This window comes from Phyllobates terribilis, unplaced genomic scaffold, assembly GCF_046119375.1.
Source record: "Phyllobates terribilis strain yellow unplaced genomic scaffold, ASM4611937v1 Scaffold_85__1_contigs__length_6476398, whole genome shotgun sequence".
NCBI lineage: Eukaryota > Metazoa > Chordata > Amphibia > Anura > Dendrobatidae > Phyllobates > Phyllobates terribilis.
Window position 1 is genome coordinate 4,776,999 of NW_027362845.1, and position 12,493 is coordinate 4,789,491.

General features: G+C 44.6%; 1 protein-coding gene across 1 annotated transcript in view; it reads left to right on the forward strand.

Moving 5' to 3' along the window:
• The first annotated feature begins 11,748 nt into the window (after positions 1–11,748).
• LOC141197634 (uncharacterized) overlaps positions 11,749–12,493 on the forward strand; it is a 41,480-nt gene continuing 40,735 nt past the window's right edge. Inside the window, exon 1 of the mRNA XM_073662718.1 lies at positions 11,749–11,853. Coding sequence (XP_073518819.1) covers positions 11,749–11,853 — 105 coding nt within the window. The remainder of the gene's footprint in view (positions 11,854–12,493) is intronic.

Below are 12,493 nucleotides of genomic sequence, written 5' to 3' on the forward strand. Positions count from 1 at the left end.
GGCTCTCTCGGGTGATAAGATCTGTAGTGCATGAAGATCAAACGGGATTTATCCCGCATAAATCAACTTCCATAAATATTAGACGTCTGTTTTTGGGTCTTCAGTGTAGCTTGAAGGATTTGGGGGGGGAGCAATCCTGTCACTGGATGCCACTAAAGCCTTTGACGTGGAATGACACTTTCTGTGGGCTGTTCTGACCAAAATGGGACTTGGAGCTAGATTTATAGGTTGGGTTAAGCTGCTGTACGCTCTCCCAAGGGCAAGAATTAGAGTTAACAGCTGCATTTCTGAACCTTTCAATCTGAGAAGACGCACTCAGCAGGGGTGTCCTCTCTCCCTGTTACTATTTGCAATAGCCATAGAGCCACTGGCGGCCTTACTTAGATCTTCCGGGGAAATCTCTGGCTTTTAATGTGGTCACATAGAGCAGAGAGTATCCCTATATGCAGACAACCTACGGTACTTCTATATATAGGAAAACTTCAGGTCTCTATAACACTGGCCATAAATATAATGGAGGAGTACGGGAAATGGTCTTGGCTTTTAATAAATTGGTCAAAGTCCGCTCTGATGCCAGTTGACCCTCTTCCACTGGAGTTCATAACCCTACAATTGCAGATTCCCGTGGCTCCGGGGGAGACCAATGGAATACCAATCTCTTAACCTAGGCCCTTTATTAACCCAGTTTAGAACTAAGGTTAATACTTGGTGCCGCCTTCTACTGTCCATCATTGGTAGTGCCAATCTGATTAACCCCTTTCTGACGTGGTTAGTAATAGTACGTCGCACTGGCCCAGGCCTATTGGACCAGGTACGTAATGTTATGCGTGCTGCGATCGCGCCTGCACACAAGCGCCAACTTTCAACTGATAGCACTGGGTGTCAGCTGTGACAATGTGCCGACAGCGGTGCTTGACAGCTTCTGGCACATAGCACTGGGTGTCAGCTGTGACAATGTGCCAGGAGCGGTCAAGCACTGCTGTCAGCACATTATCCTCCGAAATGCTGTGATCGAAGTCCATCGGAGCATTCTGGGAGCAAGGGGAGATAAGCCTGGCTTACTTACCTCCTCTCCGGCGTCCTGCACTGTCTGTTTCGGGTCCCAGTAGTTGCCATGGTGACCCGATGTCGTCATGACGACATCTGGGTCACCAGGCAGCAGGAAGTTACTTTGATCAAAGTAACTTTTGCCTGTGCAGCGCTGACACCCTGCATCTCTATGCTATGCAAGTGATTAGCCTGCAAAAAGTGAAAGTCACATAGTGGGACAAAGTGTAAAAGTAAAAAAAAAAGTACCAGAAAGTGAAAAAAAAAACGAAACAAAAATTGAAAAAATATAAAAAAAAATAATCCCAAAAAATAAAAATATACTGTACCCATAAATAAATATCATTATGAAAAAAAACAATAAAAGTACACATATTTGGTATCGCCGCGTCCGGAACGACCTGACCTATAAAACTGTCCCACTAGTTAACCCCTTTAGTGAACACGGTAAAAAAAATAAAATAAAAAACTAAGCAAAAAACGGTGCTTTATCATCATACTGCCAAACAAAAAATGGGATAAAGCGTGATCAAAAAGACAAATGTAAATAAAAATGGTACCGCTGAAAACGTCATCTTGTCCCACAAAAAACAAGCCGCCATACAGTTCCATCAGCTGAAAAATAAAAAAGTTATAGCTCTCAGAATAAAGCGATGCAAAACAATTTTTTTTCTGTAAAATACCTATTGTTTAAGCGCCAAAACATAAAAAAAAAGATATAAATGTGGTACCGCTGTAAACATACTGACCCGAAGAATAAAGCTACCTTATCAATTTTACCACAGGCAGAACGGCATAACAAAAAACAATTCCTGATTTGTTGGTTATTGTTTATTCTGCCTCCCAAAAATCGGAATAGAAAGCGATTAAAAAATATCAGGTGCCTGAAAATGGTACCAATAAAAACGTCAACTTGTCCCGCAAAGAACAAGCCATCACATGACTGTTGGCCGAAATCTGGAAAAATTATAGCTCTCAAAATATGGTGATGCAAAAACTAGTCTTTGCAAAAAAAGGGTTTTTTAGTGTGTGACAGCTGTCAATCATAAAAACCTGATATGAATCTGGTATCCCGGTAATCGCACCGACCCGAAGAATAAGGTAGTCTAATCACTTATACTGCATGAGGAAATGCGGAAAAAATAAACTCTGTGCAAGGGTTAGGGTTGTGCTAGGGTTACGGTTGCACTAGGGTTAGGGTTGTGCTAGGGTTGGGTTTGTGCTTGGAGTTAGGGTTGTGTTGGGGTTGTCATTTTTTCAAAAGTAAAGAAAAAAAATGACGATATGGCGACTAGTGTTGAGCGCAAGTGCTCGCTACTTGAGTTTGAATTGGGTGCTCGGGTATGCACTGAGTATCATGGGTGCTCGAGTGACATGCTCGAGTCTCTGCCACATATGTTTTGAGGCTGTTATACAGCCAAAAAAACCTTGCGGGGATTGCCTGCCATGCACGAGCGATCCCCGCATTTCTTTTTTTGGGTGTCTAATAATTGTGAAACATGCGGGGCGGGGACTCGAGTGTGAGGACCTGGCCACTTTCTAAATACTTTTCCAGCACTGAGCACCCCTTTTCGTCAATCTTAATTTTGTGTTTTGTTAGAAATTTGCTTGCTGTGTTTTGTTAGTGATTTGTTTGCTCTACAGTTCAACCTCAGGTATCTATTCCATTCACTGACCATATCTCCGAGACCTTGGGCCATTGTTCTCTCCGTCACCACAGGTAGTCTCACATGCAAACCCAGGGTATGGGTTCCACCTGAGAAAATATCTCCACTAAGGCACAATTAGCTGGGGGAGGGAGGGGTGAGCTCTTCTGCCGATTCAGGGGGCTGAACCCTGTGGAGGAGAAAGAGAAGATTCATTGCTAGTCGGACTGAGAGCTGGGTGGAATCACGGGCTGCGGTCGTGATATCCATCATCCAAAGGAGCATATGCTATGACTGCCAATATACCGGCGGGAGATACAAAAAGCTGTGGGCCAACCAAAAGTTGGGGGACAGTGGGCATCACCTGGTACGGGGCAGTGGAACTACTGATCCCAGGTTGGAAAATCGAGGACTAAGAGAATTGCCTGTTGGACATTTACCTGGAATTGCTGTTCACCGATGTCGGAAGGAATAAAACTAATTGCATCGATAACCTGCCTAGGTGATTATTAAAATCCACAACCACACATCTTTACATCGAGCATCCACAATACATGGTGCATACCCGAGTACCTGATGCAAGCTCAAGTAGAGAACACTGGCGCTCAAGACTAATGACAATTTATTCAATATGATGACTTAAAGTTATTAAATTCTGTGTCGTACCTCTGGATTCAAAATGTTCACTATACCCCTTGATAACAGCCTTGAGGAGTCTAGTTTCCAAAATTGGGTCACTTGTGGGGGTTTCCACTGTTTAGGCGCATCAGGGGCTCTTCAAACACGACATGGCGTCCGCTCTCGATTCCAGCGTTCAAAAAGGTCAGATAGTGCTCCTTTCCTTCTGAACCTTCTGTGCATTTTCCCCACATATGGATTATCGGCGTACTCAGGAGAAACTTCACAACAGTTTCTGGGGTCCATTTTCTCCTCTTACCCTTGCGAAAATAAAAAATTTGGGGCTAAAAGATCATTTTTGTAGAAAAAGTTTGATTTTTTTATTTTCACGGCTCTACGTTATAAACTTCTGGGAAGCATCTGGGGGTTCAAGGTGTTCACCACACATCTAAATAAGGTCCCTGAGGGGTCTAGTTTCCAAAATGGAGTCACTTGTGGGGGGTTTCCACTGCTTAGGCACATCAGGGGCTCCCCAAACGCAACATGGCGTCCGCTAATTATTCAAACAAATTTTCCATTCAAAAAGTCAAATGGCGCTCCTTCTCTTCCGAACCCTTCCGTGTGCCCAAACAGTGTTTTTTCCCCCTCATATAGGGTATCGGCATGCTCAGGAGAAATTGCACAACAAATTTTTCCATTTTTTCCTGTTGCCGTTATGAAAATAAAAACATTAGGGTCTAAAGTAACATTTTTGTGAAAAAAAATAAATGTTAATTTTTTTCTTCCACATTCCAAAAATTCCTGTGAAAAGTTAATAAACTTCTTGCATGTGGTTTTGAGCACCTTGAGGGGTGCAGTTTTTAGAATGGTGTCACTTTTGGGTATTTTCTGTTATAAAGACCCCTCAAAGTCACTTCAAATGTGATTCCTAAAAAAATGGTTTTGTGAATTTTGTTGAAAAAAATGAGAAATCGCTGGTCAACTTTTAAAACTTAAAAAAATTGTGCTGATGTAAAGTAGACATGTGAGAAATGTTATTTATTAACTATTTTGTGTGACATATCTCTCTGATTTAAGGGCATGAAAATTCAAGTTTTGAAAATTGCTAAATTTTCACCAAATTTCAGATTTTTTCACAAATAAACGCAAGTGATATCGAAGAAATTTTGCCACTATCATGAAGTACAATATGTCACAAAAAAATAATCTTAGAATCAGGGGGATCCGTTGAAGCATTCCAGAGTCATTGCCTCATAAAGTGACAGTGGTCAGAATTGTAAAAATTGGCCCGGTCATTAACATGCAAACCACCTTCGGGGGTAAAGGAGTTAAAATGGTGTTGATGCCACAACTTCTGTACCTTTTTAAATAATGCTCCGGTCTGGATACATAAACCATTTTTTAATAAACCATTTTTTCCAGCACAAGCTGGAAAAACCCTGTAGGATTTCTGGAGATAGGAGATCTGCAAATCAATAAAGTAAGACACACTATGCTTGCTTCAATATTCAAGGTATGGGACCGGGGTAAAAAACTACTGGGTATATCAGGATATACGGAATATTACCCTTTTTGGCATAATCCAGGATTGGCGGAGATTCAGAATCTTAAGGGCTTCAAATCATGGGTTGTATAAGGGAATAACTCTACTGAAACGTTGCTCAGAAAATTCAAGAAAAGATAGCACTCACCACAAGGTCATGAAGTTCTTTAATCTGGATTACAAATTCATGTGAGCGGTTGGCACGAGGGATGCGGAGGTGAGTGAAGGTGGACGACGGACGTTTTGCGCTGAGGATTGTGCTTCTCCGTGTCCAACTAAGTAAACTTACACACAGACATATTCAAATGAATGGGTCTGCGCACATGTCAGTGTGTTTCCACGGACCGTGTGCCGGTGGCCAAAACACGCAGACATGTTTTTTTTGCACGCAACATAGGCCACAAAACTTACCACACATGCACACTGATGACATGGATGTCACTGCTGTGACACGCACCGGCACCTGGAAGACAGCAGTACAGTTTGCACTGTTCCCTGACTTTGAGTGCTGGAGGCAAGTCTCATCATTGTCCCCTACAGGCGCTGAGATCAGCACAAGCAAGGGACAATGTTGAGAGTAGTATTCTGCCCCCACTGTGTCCAACAACTGTAAAAATAAGAATAAAATAAAAAATACTTATACTCACCTTCACACCTAATTCCCTGAAGCCATTGCCCCTATAAACAAACCAAAAATTAAAAAACACAATATTCCTCACCTGTCCGGAGTTAAAAGTATCCAGTGTCCCTCACCGTAATCCATCTGGGCGACATTTCTGCATCAGCCTGAACGGTGGCTTGAGGCAACCGCATATGCTGAGGAGCAGAGGAGAATGACTCGATGCTGCGAGCCTGTCCCTGACATGTGCTGAACTCACTGAGCGCCGTCTTGTCACTCGGTGAGCTCAGCACAGTTCACCGTGAGAAATTTCAGGAGCCCGTACACACACGACTCCGCTCCATACACGTCGTACTAGCAAAAGGTTCTGCTACGTACACCTCACCTCGTACACGCATGGCTCCGCTCCGTACACATCGTACTTTAAAAAATGTTCCGCTACGTACACCTTGTACACACACGGCTCCGCTCCATACACATTGTACACACATGGCTCCGCTCCGTAAACATTGTACACACACTGCTACGCTCCGTGCACATCGTACACACCCGGCTCCGCTCCGTACACCTCGTACATACACGGCTCCGCTCCGTACACGTTGTACTAACATAAGGTTCCGCTAAGTACACCTCGTACACACAAGGCTCTGCTCCGAACACGTTGTACACATGCGGCTCTGCTCCGTACACCTCGTACACACGCGGCTCTGCTCTGTACACCTCGTACACGCGCGACTCTGCTCCATATACTTCGTACATGCGCGGCTCCGCTCCGTACACCTCGTACACACGCGGCTCCGCTCCGTACACCTAGTAATCGTGCAGCTCCGCTCCGTACACCTCGTACACACGCAGCTCCGCTCCGTACACCTCGTACACACGCGGCTCTGCTCTGTACACCTCGTACACACGCGGCTCTGCTCCGTACACCTCGTACACACGCGGCTCCGCTCCGTACACTTCGTACACACGCGGCTCCGCTCCGTACACCTCGTACACACACGGCTCTGCTCCGTACACCTCGTACACACGGCTCTGCTCCGTACACCTCGTACACACGCGGCTCTGCTACATCCACACTGTAAACCCCTCCTGACCCCACACATAAACTTCAGCTCATCCAGCACCATGACAACCAGCACAGCAGAGTCCTGCATCCACTGAGGCCCCTGATCATGTGACCCCTGACTCCTCCCCTCCTGTGACCTCATCACAGCTCCTGTGCGCACAGAGCAGCCATATATGTGGTGGCGGCTCTGCAGGTGGAGGTATGTGGAGACCCCCCATTACCGGGCGCAGGGGGCATTAACCCTTCAGTACCGAGACTCTTTTGGGGTCTTGTGTTGCCCCTTTATAAGAATCATAAGGTTTTGTTCTGTTTCATGTAAAAGATAAATACGATTAGTGATGGGGAGTCCGGCTCTTTTTGGTGATTCGGCTCCGCTCCGTACACCTCGTACACGCGCGGTTCCGTTCCGTACGCCTCGTACACACGCGGCTCCGCTCCGTACGCCTCGTACACACGCGGCTCCGCTCCGTACGCCTCGTACACACGCGGCTCCGCTCCGTACACCTCGTACACACACGGCTCCGCTCCGTACGCCTCGTACACGCGCGGCTCCGCTCCGTACGCCTCGTACACACGCGGCTCCGCTCCGTACGCCTCGTACACACGCGGCTCCGCTCCGTACGCCTCGTACACACGCGGCTCTGCTCCGTACACCTCGTACACACGCGGCTCTGCTCCGTACACCTCGTACACACGCGGCTCTGCTCCGTACACCTCGTACACACGCGGCTCCGCTCCGTACTCCTCGTACACACACGGCTCTGCTCCGTACACCTCGTACACACACGGCTCTGCTACATCCACACTGTAAACCCCTCCTGACCCCACACATAAACTTCAGCTCATCCAGCACCATGACAACCAGCACAGCAGAGTCCTGCAACCACCGAGGCCCCTGATCATGTGACCCCTGACTCCTCCCCTCCTGTGACCTCATCACAGCTCCTGTGCGCACAGAGCAGCCATATATGTGGTGACGGCTCTGCAGGTGGAGGTATGTGGAGATTCCCCATTACGTATTGTTCTCATTAGTGATGAGCGAGCGTGTATTGTTAACCCTTCGGTGAGCACGCTTGGGTGCTCGGCATTTATGTGTGTGCCGCTGAGGCTGCATATGTCAGGGTTGTTAGACAGCTGTGACACATGCTGGGATTGCCTAACAAACAGGCATTCATGGTTCCATTAATAAACACCTTGGCCGAGGGTATTGAATAAAGGGCCCTAATGGAGTGAATAATTGGACCCACAAACCCAAACCTATTTAATAGCAAGAAGACGAACGAACAATTGATTTGGTCAAACACCTTCTCAGCGTCAATTAAATGACATTTTATTGCATGAAATAAGTAATTGATCACCTACCAACCCGCAAGAATTCTGCCTCTCACAGACCTGTTAGTTTTTCTTTAACAAGCCCTGCTACTCTGCACTCATTACCTGTATTAATTGCATCTTGTTACATATATAAAAGACATCTGTCCACACACTCAATCAATCACACACCAACCTCTCCATCATGGCTAAGTCCAAAGAGCTGTGTAAGAACACCAGGGACAAAATTGTAGACCTGCACAAGGTTGGGATGGTGTAACGGGTGTGTCAGATGTGACCCTGCACCCTGTAATTGGTTACAGGACATCTCTTCATTTAGCATTACAGACACCTTCTTAGATCTGTCTCACTCTAGGACCCAGCGGCTACCTCCCTCTTGCTAATTAACACCCGGGCCTGGGTGTTTAAATACTTTCAGTCTGCAATAGGGAGGCGCCGGTGATATTCACATGTTTCCTTGTGAAAGCTTGGAGCAGGTGCAGTCTGCTTACTTCCTCTCTCAGTCCTTGGAGGCTGCCATATCGTTGGCCATACGTCTTGATAGACATGTGAGACCACCTTCTCCGGGGCCTTCTTGTCGGGGTTATGTACCTCTGCCGGGGAATCGGTCTGGGGGTGAACCAGTACTGGGGGAGGTAGCGGAAACCATGCAGTTAGTGGGCGCCTTTACATCATACATTTCCCCAGAGATTCGCAAGAAAAAAGGCGTATGTTTTTTTTTCTGGGATGAAGGGACGTTTTTTGGGACCTGTCCTTCAATTCCTAAACAAAAGGACAACTCACAGCAGAGAGGAATCTCTTATAGCATAACCTTTACTTATACTTATAAAACTTTATATCCTATATATCCATTACTGACTCAACATAACCCCTATTAACCTCAGGACACAAAAAGACTCGTTACAGATATTTACAGGATACGGTCTCCTGATGAATATATCCAGTCCTAACTGTTAAATAACATTAATCATATTCTAAAGTGCTATTGTGCAATATAGAAAGAAAATGTGTGGATCTCACCCATTTTGCATGTAGACACCATCCGGGATTTACTGTCTGTTTCAGTTGATCTTTTTCTGAGGACTGATGCTACCCTGTCGTGCCCGTGGTGTTAGCTCCCGCCCTAACAAGGGCAGTACCCAAGTGTACCTTCTAACATATCCCACAAAAACCCTCCTGACGCGTTTCTTTCTCCTTACGGCGAATTCATCAGGGGAGTATGTTTAGCATTTTGGGGAAGGCACAAATAATGCAAAGAGAGAAAGTGACTCCGTGCCAATAAAGTGTCAAAGTGAGTAAAACAAAACATTAAATAAGGCTCACAATGGTGAGTGTTCATTACAGTCATGCAGAGTGCTGCCACCACTAATGTTCCAAAAACATATGGGGAGATAATCCCACACACTATCTTCCTGTATGTAAATAGGTTTAATTTAGGTTTATTTTCCCTCTTTTCCAGGGAGTCCTATGTCACTTCCCGGGCGGGCTTATATCTCTTTTATATTTTGGTTGCTATAATTCCAGGGTTTCTCTATATAAAACCCATTGCTTTTTCAAATACATTATCCCATAATAGTGCTGTCATCAGACTCATTCCATTTTGTCCACCTTATATGTATTCCCACTCTTTCAAAACATGTCATTTCCTGCAGTGTGGAGTCTCACAATTACATGACATAGCTGGGTCTCACCCGATCGCATCATTTCCGCCGCCCAGCAAGCCGCGACCACTTGACACCACCGACCGCATCCATTTCCAGTCGCCTTGCAGGTCACAGTCACGTACCATACCCGATCGCATCATTTACGGCCGCCGGGACGCCACGGCCACGTGACATCACTGGCCGCATCACTTCCGGCCGCCCGGCAGATCACAGTCACCTGACATAGCTTATTACATAATTTCCGGCCGCCCGGCAGGTCACAGTCACCTGACATAGCCGATCACATAATTTCCGGCTGCCCGACATGCCGTGATCACGCAATGCAGCCCCATTTTTACAGCCGCCTACACTCAGCCATATGTTACAACATGTCTCTGTGGACTCCGCATCGCTTCCGGTCACGTGGCACCCGAAACGCCTCCGTCACATGGCCGACCACATATGGTCACATGTCTCCATATATACCGTATTATTTCTAAATGATTACCACTGCCATAGTGACAATCAAGCCAAATCACACATGATGCTCCTTCCTATTTGGGGTAGGCTGGCAGTTTTAAATACACACTTCATCAGGCGACATAATTTAAATATACATATTTCATTCTGAAGGCACTCTTTAAGCAACCTGTTGCCCACAATGTAATATATTATATAGCTATACATAAATTTCCCTTCTTCCTAAGGGTGTATAATCCTTAAGGATATAAATATCACCTTCTTTTGAAGGCACTCAAGGTTTTAAATGCTCAAAAATCGGATTTTGACAGGCTCATGTAATGGGACCCTCCACGTAAGCATGATCAAATGGGGGGGAAGGGAGGGGGAGGATTTTGTTCGGCGGAGGTGGGGATAATGAGATACTCCTTTCAGATAAAACAACTATAGCTAAGTTGCTCATTGAGCCACAGTGTTTAACCGGAAAATCCATCTTGCCTCTTTTTGCTGTAGGATTCTGTCCATGTCCCCCTCCATACTATTCATTTTCATGCAATCAATTCCCGTAAATGATATTAGTTTTGGATCCCCCCGTGCATTAAATTTACATGTTTAGCAATGGGTGTGTCATTATTGTTTGCAATATCATTTAGATGCTCTCCTATTCTTCTTCTCATTTCTTGTATGGTCTTCCTTATATACTCCTTTTTGCAAATACATGTTGCTTTATATATCACAAATTTTATTCTGCAATTAATAAAACTTCTAATATCAAAGGACAATCCAGTAACGTTACTCATAAAGGTTTTTGTAGTCTTAACATTCGGACAGGCCACACATCTGCTGCAATTGTAGCAGCCATTCGGTCTCACTGGTAACCAAGACTTGTCCGTTTTAGATTGCACAAAATGACTTTTCACAACCCTCTCTCCAATCGTTTTGTTTCTGCGAAACGTGATTTGTGGTTTTGTACCCACAACTTTTTTCAAATCCTCGTCCATGGCTAGAATTTCCCAATATTTTTCTATAATGGCCCTTGCTTGTGGGGCACCATTATCGTATGTCGCAATCAACCTAATAAGTTCTTTTCCTTTTTCATTATTGTCTTTTGTTCTTGGATAGAGCAGATTTTCTCTATTTTGTTTTAAAGCTCTTCTCAAAACCCAATCAGGGTATCCCCTTCGTTTAAACCTCTTTCTCATTTCCTTAGCCTGCTGTATAAATTCACCATCAGTCGAACAATTCCTTCTCAGCCTGATGTATTGATCTTTTGATGTATTGGCCGTAACGAAACCTTTTAGCGGCAGACAAAGAGGGTGAGGTAGAGGTAGATATAGAGGTGACAGAAATAGTAGACCATCACCGAACTCAGTTTTTTTAGAAAGAAATTACCCCCTCAGGAGTCAGAACACCTATATGGATAAATCATTAATTTATCTGATAGGTCCCTCAGTCGAATGGAAATTAATGTATTGAGTAAAGGATTATCATATGTGCCACCAAACGTCTTCAGTCTCTTTGACTGGGTTAAAGATTTTAATTTATTTGCCCGTAGGTTAAGGTCGCGCAAGCATTTTTTGCAGCAGAAAAAACGATTGTGCTGTAATCTGAACATCCCGCTTGATCTATTGTCTGATGTGCAAGAACTGGCTGGGTTGAATGAATACCCCTGTGGGACAGATGGAATGGAACCCCACTCATCATTGAGAAGTAAAAGCACAAAAATGCCTCCACCCTCAGGGGATCTATCTGCAATAGATGTCTTTATAACTATGGTCACTAAAGACTTAAGAGATCTTGACACCAAAATGTATAAACCAAATCTTTCAAGAGAAGAAATTATGGCCTTTAAGGCTTTGGAAAATGATGATGTGATAGTAATTAAAAAATCAGACAAGGACTAAACATAGTGATTATGGGGTCAGAGGCCTATAAAGAGATGTGTATGAAAATGTTAGCGGATAAAGAGAACTAGGCAGTATTGTCAAATAATCCCACTACAGATATGACAACGAAACTAGGGGTAGTCCTCAAAAAAGCAAGAGAGGACAATCTAATAAGTAAAAATGAATTGGAATTTCTTTTACCCCAGCATCCCAAATTGGCAACATTTTATTCATTGCGTAAGATACATAAGGAACTAGAGCGATTAACAGGGAGGCATATAGTATCTGGTATTGGAAGTCTGGGACAAAATGTGGGTATGTACTTGGATTGTGTATTGAGATCGTTTGTTCAGGCACTTCCCTCTTACACAAGGGATACTATGGATCTCTTGCTTAAACTTGAACTACATCTGGAGAAAGACACATGGATAGCAAGTATTGATGTAGAGACCTTGTATTCCTCAATACCGCATGAAAAAGGTATTAACACAGTCAGTTTCTTCCTTGGGTTCAGAGGCAACCAATTTCAGGCACACAATAACTTCATACTTACCCTCCTAGAATTTGTTTTCAGGGCTGTGGAGTCGGTAAGCCAAACTTCCGACTCCGACTCCTCAGTTTCCATGACACC